The 21,211-nt window shown below is 37.0% G+C and overlaps 1 protein-coding gene across 5 annotated transcripts; it reads left to right on the top strand.

The window, feature by feature from the left end:
- Positions 1 to 457: 457 nt before the first annotated feature.
- On the top strand, positions 458 to 21,189 carry LOC121577608 (ras-related C3 botulinum toxin substrate 3-like). 5 transcript variants are annotated; one of them, XR_006002664.2, is made up of 7 exons: positions 458 to 618; positions 4,780 to 4,851; positions 15,265 to 15,382; positions 15,653 to 15,715; positions 17,638 to 17,797; positions 18,221 to 18,403; positions 20,886 to 21,189. XR_006002664.2 is itself a non-coding variant. In XM_041891369.2 (6 exons), exons 1-6 carry the CDS (start codon positions 584 to 586, stop codon positions 18,279 to 18,281), a joined length of 513 nt encoding a protein of 170 aa, XP_041747303.1. In that variant the 5' UTR covers positions 458 to 583; the 3' UTR covers positions 18,282 to 19,110. The 5 variants fall into 5 exon arrangements, 3 of the variants coding, with proteins under 3 accessions (XP_041747303.1, XP_041747280.1, XP_041747295.1); XR_006002665.2 differs by having other exon boundaries at positions 20,971 to 21,189; XM_041891369.2 differs by lacking the exon at positions 20,886 to 21,189 and having other exon boundaries at positions 17,638 to 17,801; positions 18,221 to 19,110.
- Positions 21,190 to 21,211: the final 22 nt, after the last annotated feature.

A 21,211-nucleotide genomic window follows, 5' to 3' on the forward strand; every position in this document is an offset into this window, starting at 1 on the left:
TATAGAACGAGGACTGTGAAGAGACACACACAAGGCTATAGACACATGCATACGCACACATTATGATATTGTTGTATGGTGGTATTAAACATTTTGTATTGTAGATAGGTAGTGGTGTAATAATGTCATAAGATGTACTGTTTTATATTTTGTTTTATATGTAATGTAAGTGCTTTAATATGTTTGGACCCCAGGAAGAGTAGCTGCTGCCTTGGCAGGAACTAATGGGGATCCCTAATAAATACAAATACAAATAACCTCCACTACACCACTGGCCCTTTGTGTTTTACAAAACGTGCATTCTCCTACGTGAGTGCGCTGGTATCAATAAAAAAAAAACACTGGGAAAAGACGAACTCCTCAAACAAGAGAAAGGGACCAATAGACATCTGATGCTCACTGGCCCTTTAAGGACGCTCGGTCTTTTCCGTTGTTTTCAGGCGTCACTCGTCATCGACCTCTTTCACTGCGGCTCGAAAGCAGAGCGGACTGGCCCGCTTCTCATCCAAATCACTGCTAGCGCTCATTGTGAAATATAACAACCACTTCTGTCGGCTTTGTGAAACCGCCTGGACCTTTGCAAATGCAAGCAATTAAATGCGTGGTGGTCGGCGACGGGTAAGAATCTCATTGATAAACGTAGAGATAATTTCCTCATCCTGTGTGTGTGTGTGTAGTGTGTGTGTGTGTGTGTGTGTGTGTGTGTGTGTGTGTGTGTGTGACCAGTGTGTGTGTGTGTGTGTGTGACCAGCGATGCGGTCATGGATGGGAGATGCAGTGTGTATGAAAAGAGGCTGGGGCGCTCCGTTATTTTGGAGGTCTTCATTCTAAGCACTCGCTTGCTAATTAAATTCCGTTCATTTGTGAAATGATTGTAATATCATGCGGGACGTCGGGATGTGTAAAATGTGGAGTTCTGTATTTTCACGCAGAGAAAACGCCCAGGCTGTAGCGATGCTATGGGAAACATACGCGCCTTGTAGGCCATCGGAATCAGGCTTAATCAGTGCCGATGCGGACTAAGGAATCTCTAGGTGTCTTATAATCATCTCAATTTACAGCCCTTTCTTCCCATGTTTTATATCTATTCAGTTATTCCGTTTTTATTTTCCTTCATGCATGATCCATCATTTACTACCATGTAATCTACAGTATTTGGGTGTTGGTATGAAAAAGGCGAGATGGTACAGCAGGTCTATGTAGTTAGAGCAGGTCTGTGTAGGACAGCAGGTCTATGTAGTTACAGCAGGTCTATGTAGTTACAGCAGGTTATGTAGTTACAGCAGGTCTATGTAGTTACTGCATGTCTATGTAGTTACTGCAGGTCTATGTAGTTACAGCAGGTCTATGTAGTTACAGCAGGTCTATGTAGTTAATACAGGAAGCATTGATCATGACTGAGTTTGTTCTTAACAACCCCTAAGCCTAGGCTAAATGTTGATATCTACAATGCCTTACTAACGCCAAATCCCATTTGGAGGATTTCTGTAGTAGGATTAGCCTACCTACCCACCACCTACCTACCTACCACCCACCTACCCACCACCCTACCACCCACCCTACCTACCCACCCCCTACCACCTGCTACCCTCCCACCCTCCTCACCCACCCACCACTTACCTACCCACCAGCCTGCCTGCACACACCACCAGCCACCCTACCTACCCTACCACCTCCTCCTACCAACCTCCTGCCTCCCACCCTACCCTACCTACCCACCTACCTGCCTACCAGTCTACCTATCAGGCTACCTACCTACCAGCCCACCTACCTACCAGCCTACCTACTAGTCTACCTACCTACCAGCCTACCGACCAGTCTACCTACCAGTCTACCTACCTACCTACCTATCTACCAGCCTACCTACCAGTCTACCTACCAGTCTACCTACCTACCACCCTGCCTACCCACCCACCCACCCACCTCCACCCACCACCCACCCACCCTCCTGCCTACCCTGCCTACCTACCAGTCTACCACCTACCAGTCTGCCTACCTACCCTCCCTACCTACCTACCCACCCCCACCACCCCCTCCTACCTACCTACCTACCTACCTACCTACCTACCTACCTACCTACCTACCTACCTACCTACCTACCTACATACCTACCTTTCTGATGAATAAGGGTCATTAATCAATTAATGACATCATGCATTAGCATAATGTATTAATATTTCATCTGTTAATCTGTCACTCCCAGAGCAACCAAAAATATACTTTTAGTGGCCTGCTCTAAAAAAAACTAGTTTTCACTACCCCTCCGTCCTTCTCCCCTCTTTCCCAGTTCCCTCATACGCCTTACCCCCAACCCAGCAAAGCAAACTCAACGACCCTAAATCTGTCTTGTAGTAGCACTTACACTGTCAGTGTCTCACTACTGCTCCCTCCATCCATCCATTCATCCATTCATCCATCCATACACACACACACACAGACACACACACACACACACTTATTCTTACGCACACCATTCACCTCCTACCCTGCAATGCCACCATCAATCTGTTCATATCATTCTGACATACTGGATACACAGACTCATAGACACACACACAGACTGCTGTCACCAACATTTCCTGTGTTGTCTTTGTGGATAACACGGATGGGGTAGCGGGTAGTATGTCCCACAGGCAAAGTGAATATGGGCCAGTGTCTGTGTGATACTTAAACTGAGAAAAAGACAGCACTACATACACACACACACTGAGTATCAGCCTACCTACCTACCTACCTACCTACCTACCTACCTACCTACCCTATCTACCTACCTACCTACCTACCTACCTACCTACCTACCTACCTACCTCCTGCCTGCCTCACACCTACCTACCTCACCTACCTGTCAACCTACCTATCAACCTGCCTGCCTGCCTGCCTGCCTACCTACCTACACTACCTACCTACCTACCTACCTACCTACCTACCCCCCACCCTACCTACCTACCTGCCTACCTGCCACCTACCTACCCACCCTACCTACCTGCCTACCCCCACCTACCCACCCTACCCACTGACCCTGCCTACCCACCCTACCTCCTACCTACCCTACCTGCCCACCCACCTACCACCTACCACCTACCTACCTACCTACCTGCCACCAGTCTACCTATCAGGCTACCTACCTACCAGCCCACCTACCTACCAGCCTACCTACTAGTCTACCTACCTACCAGCCTACCGACCAGTCTACCTACCTACCTACCTACCTACCAGCCTGCCTACCAGTCTACCTACCTACCTACCTACCTACCTACCTACCTACCTACCTACCTACCTACCTACCTACCTACCTACCTACCTACCTACCTTTCTGATGAATAAGGGTCATTAATTAATTAATGACATCATGCATTAGCATAATGTATTAATATTTCATCTGTTAATCTGTCACTCCCAGAGCAACCAAGAATATACTTTTAGTGGCCTGCTCTAAAGAAAACTAGTTTTCACTACCCCTCCGTCCTTCTCCCCTCTTTCCCAGTTCCCTCATACGCCTTACCCCCAACCCAGCAAAGCAAACTCAACGACCCTAAATCTGTTTTGTAGTAGCACTTACACTGTCAGTGTCTCACTACTGCTCCCTCCATCCATCCATTCATCCATTCATCCATCCATACACACACACACACAGACACACACACACACACTTATTCTTACGCACACCATTCACCTCCTACCCTGCAATGCCACCATCAATCTGTTCATATCATTCTGACATACTGGATACACAGACTCATAGACACACACACAGACTGCTGTCACCAACCTTTCCTGTGTTGTTTTTGTGGATAACACGGATGGGGTAGCGGGTAGTATGTCCCACAGGCAAAGTGAATATGGGCCAGTTTCTGTGTGATACTTAAACTGAGAAAAAGACAACACTACATACACACACACTGAGTATCAGCCTACCTACCTACCTACCTACCTACCTACCTACCTACCTACCTACCTACCTACCTACCTACCTACCTACCTACCTACCTACCTATCAACCTACCTACCTACCTACCTACCTACCTACCTGCCCACCAGCCCTCACACCACCCTCCCCACCCACCCACCTACCCACCTACCTACCTACCTACCTACCTACCTACCTACCCACCTACCTGCCTACCACCCACCTACCCTCACCAGCCTGCCTACCTGCCCCCACCCTACCTACCTACCCACCCTACCTGCCTGCCTGCCTGCCTGCCTGCCTACCCACCTACCCTACCCACCTACCTACCTACCTACCTGCCTGCCACCTACCTACCTACCTACATACCTACCTACCTACCTACCTCACCCTACCTCCCACCCACCTACCTACCCTACCTACCTACCAGCCTATAAACCTACCTACCTACCTGCCTGCCTCACCACCCTACCTACCCTACCTACCCACCTACCCACCTGCCCACCTACCCACCCACCCTACCTACCTACCTACCTACCCTAGCTACCTGGCTGCCCCACCACCTACCCACCCCTGCCTCCCCTCCTACCTACCTACCTACCTACCTACCTACCTGCCTACCAGTCTACCTATCAGGCTATCTACCTACCAACCCACCTACCTACCAGCCTACCTACCTATCATCCTACCTACCTCAGCAGCTTTTTTAGTGTCTCATTATTACATTTCTATAGCAGTGAGTAAGAAACAAGTCTCTCTCTCTCTCTCTCTCTCTCTCTCTCTCTCTCTCTCTCTCTCTCTCTCTCTCTCTCTCTCTCTCTCTCTCTCTCTCTCTCTCTCTCTCTCTCTCTCTCTCTCTCTCTCTCTCTCAGGGCTGTGGGTAAGACCTGTTTGCTGATCAGCTACACCACCAATGCCTTCCCCGGAGAGTACATACCCACTGTGTGAGTACACACACACACACACACACACACACACACACACACACACACACACACACACACACACACACACACACACACACACACACACACACACACACACACACACACACACACACACACACAATGCATGGATGCAGGTGAGTGAATGGGTGAGTCTGCTTGCCTCTATATAGTGTTTGTATTTTAGATTTATACTATACACAGAGCTGTATTTTAGATTATACTATACACAGAGCTGTATTTTAGATTTATACTATACACCGAGCTGTATTTTAGATTATACTATACACAGAGCTGTATTTTAGATTCATACTATACACAGAGCTGTATTTTAGATGTATACTATACACAGAGCTGTATTTTAGATTTATACTATACACCGAGCTGTATTTTAGATTATACTATACACAGAGCTGTATTTTAGATTTATACTATACACCGAGCTGTATTTTAGATTATACTATACACAGAGCTGTATTTTGGATTCATACTATACACAGAGCTGTATTTTAGATTTATACTATACACAGAGCTGTATTTTAGATTATACTATACACAGAGCTGTATTTTAGATTTATAATATACACAGAGCTGTATTTTAGATTCATACTATACACAGAGCTGTATTTTAGATGTATACTATACACAGAGCAGTATTTTAGATGTATACTTCACACAGAGCTGTATTTTAGATTATACTATACACAGAGCTGTATTTTAGATTTATACTATACACCGAGCTGTATTTTCGATTATACTATACACATAGCTGTATTTGAGATGTATACTACACACAGAGCTGTATTTTAGATGTATACTACACACAGAGCTGTATTTGAGATGTATACTATACACAGAGCTGTATTTTAGATTCATACTATACACAGAGCTGTATTTTAGATTCATACTATACACAGAGCTGTATTTTAGATTTATACTATACACAGAGCTGTATTTTAGATTATACTATACACATAGCTGTATTTGAGATGTATACTACACACAGAGCTGTATTTGAGATGTATACTATACACAGAGCTGTATTTTAGATTATACTATACACAGAGCTGTATTTTAGATTATATTATACACAGAGCTGTATTTTAGATTCGTACTATAAACAGAGCTTTATTTTATATTTATACTATACACAGAGCTGTATTTTAGATTATACTATACACAGAGCTGTATTTTAGATTCATATTATACACAGAGCTGTATTTTATATTTATACTATACACCGAGCTGTATTTTAATTATACTATACACAGAGCTGTATTTTAGATGTATACTATACACATAGCTGTATTTTAGATTATACTATACACAGAGCTGTATTTTAGATTATACTATACACAGAGCTGTGTTTTAGATTTATACTACACACAGAGCTGTATTTGAGATGTATACTATAGACAGAGCTGTATTTTATATTATACTATACACAGAGCTGTATTTTAGATTATACTATACAAAGAGCTGTGTTTTAGATTTATACTACACACAGAGCTGTATTTGAGATGTATACTACACACAGAGCTGTATTTGAGATGTATACTATACACAGAGCTATATTTTAGATTATACTATACACAGAGCTGTATTTTTAGATTATACTATACACAGAGCTGTATTTTAGATTATACTATACACAGAGCTGTATTTGTGATTGTACTATACACAGAGCTGTATTTTAGATTATACTATACACAGAGCTGTATTTTAGATTCATACTATACACAGAGCTGTATTTTAGATTCATACTATACACAGAGCTGTATTTTAGATTTATACTATACACAGAGCTGTATTTTAGATTATACTAAACACAGAGCTGTATTTTTGATTATACTATACACAGAGCTGTATTTTTGATTATACTATACACAGAGCTGTATTTTAGATGTATACTATACAAAGAGCTGTATTTTAGATTATACTATACACAGAGCTGTATTTTTGATTATACTATACACAGAGCTGTATTTTAGATTCATAATATACACAGAGCTGTATTTTTGATTATACTATACACAGAGCTGTATTTTTGATTATACTATACACAGAGCTGTATTTTAGATTATACTATACACAGAGCTGTATTTTGGATTCATACTATACACAGAGCTGTATTTTAGATTTATACTATACACAGAGCTGTATTTTAGATTATACTATACACAGAGCTGTATTTTAGATTTATAATATACACAGAGCTGTATTTTAGATTCATACTATACACAGAGCTGTATTTTAGATGTATACTATACACAGAGCAGTATTTTAGATGTATACTTCACACAGAGCTGTATTTTAGATTATACTATACACAGAGCTGTATTTTAGATTTATACTATACACCGAGCTGTATTTTCGATTATACTATACACATAGCTGTATTTGAGATGTATACTACACACAGAGCTGTATTTTAGATGTATACTACACACAGAGCTGTATTTGAGATGTATACTATACACAGAGCTGTATTTTAGATTCATACTATACACAGAGCTGTATTTTAGATTCATACTATACACAGAGCTGTATTTTAGATTTATACTATACACAGAGCTGTATTTTAGATTATACTATACACATAGCTGTATTTGAGATGTATACTACACACAGAGCTGTATTTGAGATGTATACTATACACAGAGCTGTATTTTAGATTATACTATACACAGAGCTGTATTTTAGATTATACTATACACAGAGCTGTATTTTAGATTATACTATACACAGAGCTGTATTTTAGATTATACTATACACAGAGCTGTATTTTATATTTATACTACACGCAGAGCTGTATCTGAGATTATACTATACACAGACCTGTATTTTAGATTATACTATACACAGAGCTGTATTTTAGATTATATTATACACAGAGCTGTATTTTAGATTCGTACTATAAACAGAGCTTTATTTTATATTTATACTATACACAGAGCTGTATTTTAGATTATACTATACACAGAGCTGTATTTTAGATTCATATTATACACAGAGCTGTATTTTATATTTATACTATACACCGAGCTGTATTTTAATTATACTATACACAGAGCTGTATTTTAGATGTATACTATACACATAGCTGTATTTTAGATTATACTATACACAGAGCTGTATTTTAGATTATACTATACACAGAGCTGTGTTTTAGATTTATACTACACACAGAGCTGTATTTGAGATGTATACTATAGACAGAGCTGTATTTTATATTATACTATACACAGAGCTGTATTTTAGATTATACTATACAAAGAGCTGTGTTTTAGATTTATACTACACACAGAGCTGTATTTGAGATGTATACTACACACAGAGCTGTATTTGAGATGTATACTATACACAGAGCTATATTTTAGATTATACTATACACAGAGCTGTATTTTAGATTATACTATACACAGAGCTGTATTTTAGATTATACTATACACAGAGCTGTATTTGTGATTGTACTATACACAGAGCTGTATTTTAGATTATACTATACACAGAGCTGTATTTTAGATTCATACTATACACAGAGCTGTATTTTAGATTCATACTATACACAGAGCTGTATTTTAGATTTATACTATTCACAGAGCTGTATTTTAGATTATACTAAACACAGAGCTGTATTTTTGATTATACTATACACAGAGCTGTATTTTTGATTATACTATACACAGAGCTGTATTTTAGATGTATACTATACAAAGAGCTGTATTTTAGATTATACTATACACTGAGCTGTATTTTAGATTATACTATACACAGAGCTGTATTTTAGATTCATACTATACACAGAGCTGTATTTTAGATTTATACTATACACAGAGCTGTATTTTAGATTATACTATACACAGAGCTGTATTTTAGATTCATAATATACACAGAGCTGTATTTTTGATTATACTATACACAGAGCTGTATTTTTGATTATACTATACACAGAGCTGTATTTTAGATGTATACTATACACAGAGCTGTATTTTAGATGTATACTATACACAGAGCTGTATTTTAGATGTATACTATACACAGAGCTGTATTTTAGATTACACTATACACAGAGCTGTATTTTAGATTATACTATACACAGAGCTGTGTTTTAGATGTATACTACACACAGAGCTGTATTTGAGATGTATACTATACACAGAGCTGTATTTTATATTTATACTATACACAGAGCTGTATTTTATATTTATACTATACACAGAGCTGTATTTTAGATGTATTCTATACACAGAGCTGTATTTTAGATTATACTATACACATAGCTGTATTTTTAGATTATACTATACACAGAGCTGTGTTTTAGATGTATACTACACACAGAGCTGTATTTGAGATGTATACTATACACAGAGCTGAATTTTATATTATACTATACACAGAGCTGTATTTTATATTATACTATACACAGAGCTGTATTTTAGATTATACTATACACAGAGCTGTGTTTTAGATTTATACTACACACATAGCTGTATTTGAGATGTATACTACACACAGAGCTGTATTTTAGATGTATACTATACACAGAGCTGTATTTTAGATTATACTATACACAGAGCTGTATTTTAAATTATACTATACACAGAGCTGTATTTTTGATTATACTATACACAGAGCTGTATTTTAGATTATACTATACACAGAGCTGTATTTTAGATTATACTATACACAGAGCTTTATTTTAGATTATACTATACACAGAGCTGTGTTTTAGATTTATACTACACACATAGCTGTATTTGAGATGTATACTATATACAGAGCTGTATTTTATATCATACTATACACAGAGCTGTATTTTATATCATACTATACACAGAGCTGTATTTTAGATTATACTATACACAGAGCTGTGTTTTAGATGTATTCTACACACAGAGCTGTATTTTAGATGTATACTATACACAGAGCTGTATTTTAGATTATACTATACACAGAGCTGTATTTTAGATTATACTATACACAGAGCTGTATTTTAGATTTATACTATACAGAGAGCTGTATTTTAGATTTATACTATACACAGAGCTGTATTTTAGATTTATACTATACACTGAGCTGTATTTTAGATTTATACTATACACAGAGCTGTATTTTAGATCATACTATACACAGAGCTGTATTTTAGATTATACTATACAAAGAGCTGTATTTTAGATTATACTATAATCAGAGCTGTATTTTAGATTTATACTATACACCGAGCTGTATTTTAGATTTATACTATACACAGAGCTGTATTTTAGATTATACTATACACAGAGCTGTATTTTAGATGTATACTATACAAAGAGCTGTATTTTAGATTATACTATACACTGAGCTGTATTTTAGATTATACTATACACAGAGCTGTATTTTAGATTCATACTATACACAGAGCTGTATTTTAGATTTATACTATACACAGAGCTGTATTTTAGATTATACTATACACAGAGCTGTATTTTAGATTCATAATATACACAGAGCTGTATTTTTGATTATACTATACACAGAGCTGTATTTTTGATTATACTATACACAGAGCTGTATTTTAGATGTATACTATACACAGAGCTGTATTTTAGATGTATACTATACACAGAGCTGTATTTTAGATGTATACTATACACAGAGCTGTATTTTAGATTACACTATACACAGAGCTGTATTTTAGATTATACTATACACAGAGCTGTGTTTTAGATGTATACTACACACAGAGCTGTATTTGAGATGTATACTATACACAGAGCTGTATTTTATATTTATACTATACACAGAGCTGTATTTTATATTTATACTATACACAGAGCTGTATTTTAGATGTATTCTATACACAGAGCTGTATTTTAGATTATACTATACACATAGCTGTATTTTAGATTATACTATACACAGAGCTGTGTTTTAGATGTATACTACACACAGAGCTGTATTTGAGATGTATACTATACACAGAGCTGAATTTTATATTATACTATACACAGAGCTGTATTTTATATTATACTATACACAGAGCTGTATTTTAGATTATACTATACACAGAGCTGTGTTTTAGATTTATACTACACACATAGCTGTATTTGAGATGTATACTACACACAGAGCTGTATTTTAGATGTATACTATACACAGAGCTGTATTTTAGATTATACTATACACAGAGCTGTATTTTAGATTATACTATACACAGAGCTGTATTTTTGATTATACTATACACAGAGCTGTATTTTAGATTATACTATACACAGAGCTGTATTTTAGATTATACTATACACAGAGCTTTATTTTAGATTATACTATACACAGAGCTGTGTTTTTAGATTTATACTACACACATAGCTGTATTTGAGATGTATACTATATACAGAGCTGTATTTTATATCATACTATACACAGAGCTGTATTTTATATCATACTATACACAGAGCTGTATTTTAGATTATACTATACACAGAGCTGTGTTTTAGATGTATTCTACACACAGAGCTGTATTTTAGATGTATACTATACACAGAGCTGTATTTTAGATTATACTATACACAGAGCTGTATTTTAGATTATACTATACACAGAGCTGTATTTTAGATTTATACTATACAGAGAGCTGTATTTTAGATTTATACTATACACAGAGCTGTATTTTAGATTTATACTATACACTGAGCTGTATTTTAGATTTATACTATACACAGAGCTGTATTTTAGATCATACTATACACAGAGCTGTATTTTAGATTATACTATACAAAGAGCTGTATTTTAGATTATACTATAATCAGAGCTGTATTTTAGATTTATACTATACACCGAGCTGTATTTTAGATTTATACTATACACAGAGCTGTATTTTAGATTATACTATACACAGAGCTGTATTTTAGATTATACTATACACCGAGCTGTATTTTAGATTATACTATACACAGAGCTGTATTTTAGATTATACTATACACAGAGCTGTATTTTAGATTATACTATACACAGAGCTGTATTTTAGATTTATACTATACACCGAGCTGTATTTGAGATTTATACTATACACAGAGCTGTATTTTAGATTATACTATACACAGAGCTGTATTTTAGATTATACTATACACGAGCTTTATTTTAGATTATACTATACACAGAGCTGTATTTTAGATTATACTATACACAGAGCTGTATTTTAGATTATACTATACACAGAGCTGTGTTTTAGATGTATACTACACACAGAGCTTTATTTGAGATGTATACTATACACAGAGCTGAATTTTATATTATACTATACACAGAGCTGTATTTTATATTATACTATACACAGAGCTGTATTTTAGATTATACTATACACAGAGCTGTGTTTTAGATTTATACTACACACATAGCTGTATTTGAGATGTATACTACACACAGAGCTGTATTTTAGATGTATACTATACACAGAGCTGTATTTTAGATTATACTATACACAGAGTTGTATTTTAGATTATACTATACACAGAGCTGTATTTTTGATTATACTATACACAGAGCTGTATTTTAGATTATACTATACACAGAGCTGTATTTTAGATTATACTATACACAGAGCTTTATTTTAGATTATACTATACACAGAGCTGTGTTTTAGATTTATACTACACACAGAGCTGTATTTGAGATGTATACTATATACAGAGCTGTATTTTATATCATACTATACACAGAGCTGTATTTTATATCATACTATACACAGAGCTGTATTTTAGATTATACTATACACAGAGCTGTGTTTTAGATGTATTCTACACACAGAGCTGTATTTTAGATTATACTATACACCGAGCTGTATTTTAGATTTATACTATACACAGAGCTGTATTTTAGATTATACTATACACAGAGCTGTATTTTAGATTATACTATACACCGAGCTTTATTTTAGATTATACTATACACAGAGCTGTATTTTAGATTATACTATACACAGAGCTGTATTTTAGATTATACTATACACAGAGCTGTATTTTAGATTATACTATACACCGAGCTGTATTTTAGATTATACTATACACAGAGCTGTATTTTAGATTATACTATACACCGAGCTGTATTTTAGATTATACTATACACAGAGCTGAATTTTAGATTATACTATACACAGAGCTGTATTTTAGATTATACTATACACCGAGCTGTATTTTAGATTTATACTATACACAGAGCTGTATTTTAGATGTATTCTATACACAGAGCTGTATTTTAGATTATACTATACACAGAGCTGTATTTTAGATTATACTATACACCGAGCTGTATTTTAGATTTATACTATACACAGAGCTGTATTTTAGATGTATTCTATACACAGAGCTGTATTTTAGATTATACTATACACAGAGCTGTATTTTAGATTATACTATACACAGAGCTGTATTTTAGATGTATTCTATACACAGAGCTGTATTTTTAGATTATACTATACACAGAGCTGTATTTTAGATTATACTATACACAGAGCTGTATTTTAGATGTATTCTATACACAGAGCTGTATTTTAGATTATACTATACACAGAGCTGTATTTTAGATTATACTATACACAGAGCTGTATTTTAGATGTATTCTATACACAGAGCTGTATTTTAGATTATACTATACACAGAGCTGTATTTTAGATTATACTATACACAGAGCTGTATTTTAGATGTATTCTATACACAGAGCTGTATTTTAGATTATACTATACACAGAGCTGTATTTTAGATTATACTATACACAGAGCTGTATTTTAGATGTATTCTATACACAGAGCTGTATTTTAGATTATACTATACACAGAGCTGTATTTTAGATTATACTATACACAGAGCTGTATTTTAGATGTATTCTATACACAGAGCTGTATTTTAGATTATACTATACACAGAGCTGTATTTTAGATGTATTCTATACACAGAGCTGTATTTTAGATTATACTATACACAGAGCTGTATTTTAGATTATACTATACACAGAGCTGTATTTTAGATGTATTCTATACACAGAGCTGTATTTTAGATTATACTATACACAGAGCTGTATTTTAGATTATACTATACACAGAGCTGTATTTTAGATGTATTCTATACACAGAGCTGTATTTTTAGATTATACTATACACAGAGGTGTATTTTAGATTATACTATACACAGAGCTGTATTTTAGATGTATTCTATACACAGAGCTGTATTTTAGATTATACTATACACAGAGCTGTATTTTAGATGTATTCTATACACAGAGCTGTATTTTAGATTATACTATACACAGAGCTGTATTTTAGATGTATTCTATACACAGAGCTGTATTTTAGATTATACTATACACAGAGCTGTATTTTAGATGTATTCTATACACAGAGCTGTATTTTAGATTATACTATACACAGAGCTGTATTTTAGATGTATTCTATACACAGAGCTGTATTTTAGATTATACTATACACAGAGCTGTATTTTAGATTATACTATACACAGAGCTGTATTTTAGATGAATTCTATACACAGAGCTGTATTTTTAGATTATACTATACACAGAGCTGTATTTTAGATGTATTCTATACACAGAGCTGTATTTTAGATTATACTATACACAGAGCTGTATTTTAGATTATACTATACACAGAGCTGTATTTTAGATGTATTCTATACACAGAGCTGTATTTTAGATTATACTATACACAGAGCTGTATTTTAGATTATACTATACACAGAGCTGTATTTTAGATGTATTCTATACACAGAGCTGTATTTTAGATTATACTATACACAGAGCTGTATTTTAGATTATACTATACACAGAGCTGTATTTTAGATGTATTCTATACACAGAGCTGTATTTTAGATTATACTATACACAGAGCTGTATTTTAGATTATACTATACACAGAGCTGTATTTTAGATTATACTATACACAGAGCTGTATTTTAGATGTATTCTATACACAGAGCTGTATTTTAGATTATACTATACACAGAGCTGTATTTTAGATTATACTATACACAGAGCTGTATTTTAGATGTATTCTATACACAGAGCTGTATTTTAGATCATACTATACACAGAGCTGTATTTTAGATTCATACTATACACAGAGCTGTATTTTAGATGTATTCTATACACAGAGCTGTATTTTAGATTATACTATACACAGAGCTGTATTTTAGATGTATTCTATACACAGAGCTGTATTTTAGATTATACTATACACAGAGCTGTATTTTAGATTATACTATACACAGAGCTGTATTTTAGATTATACTATACACAGAGCTGTATTTTAGATGTATTCTATACACAGAGCTGTATTTTAGATTATACTATACACAGAGCTGTATTTTAGATTATACTATACACAAAGCTGGCATCCAGATATAAAGAGAGGGTTTCCTCTCCCTGCAGCTTTGACAACTACTCTGCCAATGTGATGGTAGATGGGAAACCAGTGAATCTGGGTCTATGGGATACAGCAGGACAGGAAGACTACGACAGGCTCCGACCACTGTCCTATCCACAGACGGTAACACACACACACACACACACACACACACACACACACACACACACACACACACACACACACACACACACACACACACACAGCTTCTAACCCATGACCTTTCTGTGAAGGATTGATTTCCTATCTACTAATCTGCAGCAGAGCTATTCTCCAGTCTGTCCCATGTGGAGTCAGGTGATTCCGTGGTAGGTTGGTCTCAGTGGTTTCCCCCATGGTTGGTTGGTCTCAGTGGTTTCACTCTAAGGTCTGTCTCTCTATGGTTCTCCCCAGGATGTGTTCTTGATATGCTTCTCCTTGGTCAGCCCCGCCTCCTTTGAGAACGTCAGAGCTAAGGTCAGTACTGAACCTACCTCCTCATAGACACAGGAACAGGGGAGCTGCCGAGCCTGACCTAAAGAAGCACATCTATAGCTCTCCCTGGTTCATATTCTATAGCTACAGTCCTGTTATATAGAGAGAGAGTTTGGCCATTGTGGTTTCAACAAAAAAGCATTACGATGCTCTTAGATGACATCACACACCTTTCTGTGTGTCAAACTCTCTCTATACATACAGTGCATTTGGAAAGTATTCAGACCCCTTGACTTTTTCCACATTTTGTTTACGTTATTCTAAAATGGATTAAATTGTTTTTTCCCCTCATCAAACTACACACAATACCCCATAATGACAAAGCAAAAACAGTTTTTTAGACATTTTAGCAAATGTATAAAAAAAAAACTGAAAATATCACATTTACAGAAGTATACAGACCCTTTACTCAGTATTTTGTTGAAGCACCTTTGGCAGCGATTACAGCCTTGATTCTTCTTGGGTGTGACGCTACAAGCTTGGCACACATGTATTTGGGGAGTTTCTACCATTCTTCTCTGCAGATTCTCTCAAGCTCTGTCAGGTTGGATGGGGAGTGTTGCTGGACAGGTCTTTTCAGGTCTCTCCAGAGATGTTCGATCGGGTTCAAGTCTGGGCTCTGGCTGGGCCACTCAAGGACATTCAGAGACTTGTTCCGAAGCCACTCCTGCATTGTCTTGACTGTGTGCTTAGGGTCGTTGTCCTGTTGGAAGGTGAACCTTCACCCCAGTCTGAGGTCCTGAGCGCTCTGGAGCAGGTTTTCATCAAGGATCTCTCTGTACTTTGCTTCATTCATCTTTGCCTCAATCCTGACTAGTCTCCCAATCCCTGCCGCTGAAAAACATCCCCACAGCATGATGCTACCACCACCATGCTTCACCGTGACGCTTGGCATTCAGGCCAAAGAGTTCAATCTTGGTTTCATCAGACCAGAGAATCTTGTTTCTTATGGTCTGAGAGTCTTTAGGTGCCTTTTGGCAAACTTCAAGCGGGCTGTCATGTGCCTTTTACTGAGGAGTGGTTCTGTCTGGCCACTCTATCATAAAGGCCTGGTTGGTGGAGGGCTGCAGAGACAGTTGTCCTTCTGGAACTCTAGAGCTCTGTCAGAGTGACCATCGGGTTCTTGGTCACCTCCCTGACCAAGGCCCTTCTCCCCCGATTGGTCAGTTTGGCCAGGAGGCCAGCTCTAGGAAGAGTCTTGGTGGTTCCAAACTTCTTCCATTTAAGAATGATGGAGGCCACTGTGTTCTTGGGGACCTTCAATTCTGCAGAAATTTGTTGGTACCCTTCGCCAGATCTGTGCTTCGACACAATCCTGTCTCTGAGCTCTATGGACAATTCCTTCGACCTCATGGCTTGGTTTTTGCTTTGACATGCGCTGTCAACTGTGGAAGCTTATATAGACAGGTGTGTGCCTTTCCAAATCATGTCCAATCAATTTAATTTACCACAGGTGGACTCCCATGAAGTTGTAGAAACATCTCATTTGCTAAAACATCTAAACTGTTTTCGCTTTGTCATTATGGGGTATTGTGTGTAGATTGCTGAGGATTTTTTGTTTAAATCAATTTTAGAATAAGGCTGTAATGTAACAAAATGTGGAAATAGTCAAGGGGTCTGAATATTTTCCGAAGGCACTATATGACTCTGTTTCAAAGTGATGATTCATAAAGGTGATTTAGTGTTTTTAAAGGATGGGTGTTTTTTTTTAGCAGTGTCTAATGGTGTTCTATTCTATTCTACTGTGTTCTGATATTCTGTTCTACTCTAGCCATAATAGTCCTATCAGCCATCTATGTCCCTAGATCAGATTAGAGGTTTTATTTCTATAGCTCTGTTCCACCCAGCCTTGATCTCCATATTTGACATAATGACCTTTATCCTCTGTGTGTGTCGTGTCTCAGTGGTACCCAGAGGTGAGACACCACTGCCCCAACACCCCCATCATCCTGGTGGGCACCAAACTGGATCTGAGAGATGACAAGGACACCATGGAGAGGCTGAGGGACAAGAAGCTGTCCCCCATCACCTACCCCCAGGGCCTGGCCATGGCACGGGAGATAGGTCAGTCTGTGTGGGTGTCTGCCCATCCATGCCCACATTCGGAACAAATTTGATGATATAATCGTGAATATAATAATAATATAATATAATAATAATATATAATATAATATATATAATATACTATATATATAATATAATATATAATATAATATAATATAATAATATAATAATATAATAATATATAATAGTGAATTTGATGATATAATCGTGAAGCCCATTAAAAGATTAGGGGACATGATACGAAAGTATAAATGTCATATTTCTGAGTCTGTACCTTTAAAGGGATAGTGCGAGATGTTGGCATTTAAGCCGTTCATCTACATACCAAGAGTCAGATGAAGTAATGGATAAAATAGTTTTTTTCAATGTTTATAGATGTGTAATAAAGATGTTGTTGTTTGTTTGTTTGTGTGTGGTGGTCAGGTGCTGTGAAGTACCTGGAGTGCTCGGCCCTGACCCAGCGAGGGTTGAAGACGGTGTTTGACGAGGCCATCCGTGCTGTGCTGTGCCCCCCGCCCGTCAAGAAGAGGGGCAAGAGGTGCACAGTGTTCTGAGGGCTCAGGAGAAACCTCCAACATGGTGGCCGTTGTCATAACGATACGTCTGGTACACTAAAACATCACCATAACAACCACTACTTCTCTTTGGGACGAGTCCTAACTTGAGACACCACGTAACGGCAATTTAACTGACGTTTGTGTAAATAATGGATTCATGTCAATGGAATATTTGATCTCAAGTTAGGATTCGGCCCTAAGAGAAAAATAAATACTGGATTTTTTTTTACAATAGGAAAACCATTTGATCAGGTGTAAAGATATGCGTCGTCAAGTTGCCATTTGTTTGTTTTACACAGAGGAAATCACTCTTCTGTGGACAGTTAAGGTGTCTACTCTCACTTATACAACCCTCATCCCTCTCAGTCCTGTTTGCTTGAGTTGATACAGGACTCAAAACAGCCTGTATTGTGAATATGTGGCTCTAGGTTGAAATTGCCCTTAGGTACAGATCTATGATCAGCATTCCCGCCTCAAATCCTAACCTTGACCATTAGGGGGAAAAAACACATGACCTTAGATCAGTGATTAGGGGCAATTTCACCCTACTCTGTGAAGTGAATAATGTGACAAACAAACAAGCATGTCAAACATGGGAGCTGTACAACCTGGCTACCTGAGGAATGCCTCTGATGGAGGTGCTTGCATCGGTTTAAACAATCTGTCTTTATTTTCCAATTTTTTTAATCTACTTCCTTGTGTGTGTGTGTGTGTGTGTTTGTGTGTGCGTGTGTGTGTGTGTGTGTGTGTGTGTGTGTGTGTGTGTGTGTGTGTGTGTGTGTGTGTGTGTGTGCTCGTTCATGCATGTCACTGTATGTGTGAGAGAGTAAGGTTTCAAGCAGTTTCAAGTTTCTGGTACTATTACTGTATTGTAGTGACACACAAGACTTTGCTACAAACTGTTGACTCAACAAAATAAAATAAAAGGTAAATGGATGATCACAACCGTGGTCTGTTTTAGGTGTTACACAAACTAAGTCTAGTGATGATGTACAAAATAACACTTAGAGGAGGAATGCATTATGGATATATCTATTTATTATGGACCTGAATATTTAGCTCTTTAATTCCACACAATTCAAAATAGAAGGATGATAATAATAACCAGGTTTCCATCCAAACTTTTTATGCGAGTAAAGTTCATGTCGGATAAAAAATGTAATGACAGGCCTGATGGAAACAGAACATTTGTCGGTAAACTTTCCAAATGTCAACAAAACAAAATATGCTAGACAAGGTGGGATCTTTTTTTGTCTGTACAATTTATAATGCGAGAAATAGCGGTGGAAACACTTTTATGCGCAAATATTGATATACGTATTGAGTGGTTCTCCCACTACGACTCGGGAAAGTATGCAGTTTATTAGGCTACAGATGAATGAAAGAAGTTATGATGAACTTCACAGGGTGGTGAACGTGCAAGGTGATGAGCTTGATACTCCTTTCCAATAAATATTGAGGGTCTTATTCTGGTGACATGATGATCGATGCTTGGCTGCCGTTTTGACAAATACAAATAATCTCTCTTTTGTCCATAATGATCTCATCATGTAGGCTATACCCGCACTGCATCTGTGAACTTGTTGGCTAGAGCGCACGTGCCCATACCAAAGTCGGCACATTCGCTATATAAAAAAATAAAAAGGGTTTCAAGTTGATAATGTAATGGAAACCTATTTAACTTGTATTTTTTATTTGGTACATGGGAATTTAACCGCAAAAGTAATTTTTATGTGCACTACGTCATCACGCACACGTTTATCCACAAATCAATTGGATTGAAACACATCTCTGATGGGAAACTGCACATATTGTTTTTATGTGGATTTTATAATATGTGCATAAAAATCTGTCGCCAATTGGATGGAAACCTAGCTAGTAATTCACTTTGCATCTACAGGTATCATATCGCAAAACAATGTAGTTAATTAACGAGTGCGTTTCTGTGGTTGTTGTAGTCTCCATTTGGTGGTGAGATATAGGACTGCATTCTTCTCTGTCAAGACGTTTTTGTTTGGCATATAACGTTTTTGTTTGGTTGAATAATGAGTCTCTGATCCTGTCCAACTTGTCAATACTGGCTCTGGGTAGACATTTTTCCTCAGGCACAGATCCAGGAGCAGCTAGCCATTCCTCAATAATAACCTTAACCATTAGGGGGGATTCGCAAAACTAATCTTAGATCAGCGTCTAGGGGTAACTTCATCCTGTTCCTCAGTAATGTAGATCAGAATTCTGAAAAGCTACTAAATACTACTGCATGGATATGAACTGGTGATTCAAACTCGTTGTTATTAAGAAGAAAGCTTTTTTAATGCCCTGGAAATGTACTGTAAGATGACCTGTATAATGGTTTAATTCTTTGTCTTTTTTTTATGACTTCACATGTCAGTGTTGTGAAATATTTACATTTTGTAAAATACAAGACAAATGTATATGTAACAAGTTTTAGTGTCAAGTGTCCTGAAGTGAACTAGTGTGTTTAATTAATTTAATCAATCTTTGTGATATGTGTGGGTTTTCATCTTCAGCAAGAAACCACGTCTCCTGTTCCCAGACCAATGGGAGTTTTCTGTCATGATCCAAATCAAGTCTGGTTCTTCTGCATACTTACAGTTGTCTGATTCTGAAGAATGGAGGCAGGACTCCAGACCAAATACTCCAGTCTTCCCCTTTCACAGCCACCTCTGGTTGTCCAATCACAATCACAGCTATCACCTCCTGGCCTCAGTCCAACACCACACCTTGTAAAGGTATGAGTACACCTACTCAACCAGGAAATATTCCCACTTATAAGCACATATACTTCTAGAGAAACAGAAAGTATCTCTTATACTCTGTTGGTCAGTCTGTAGTG

The sequence above is a fragment of the Coregonus clupeaformis genome, chromosome 1 (genome assembly GCF_020615455.1).
Source record: "Coregonus clupeaformis isolate EN_2021a chromosome 1, ASM2061545v1, whole genome shotgun sequence".
In the NCBI taxonomy this organism is placed as follows: domain Eukaryota; kingdom Metazoa; phylum Chordata; class Actinopteri; order Salmoniformes; family Salmonidae; genus Coregonus; species Coregonus clupeaformis.

Bases quoted from the DNA above. Each gene is read 5' to 3' on its own strand.
- LOC121577608 (XM_041891346.2), top strand. From the start codon at position 584: ATGCAAGCAATTAAATGCGTGGTGGTCGGCGACGG. The intron at 15,383-15,652 runs GTAACACACACA...GGTTCTCCCCAG, and splicing joins CACTGTCCTATCCACAGACG to GATGTGTTCTTGATATGCTT. The intron at 15,716-17,637 runs GTCAGTACTGAA...GTCGTGTCTCAG, and splicing joins TTGAGAACGTCAGAGCTAAG to TGGTACCCAGAGGTGAGACA.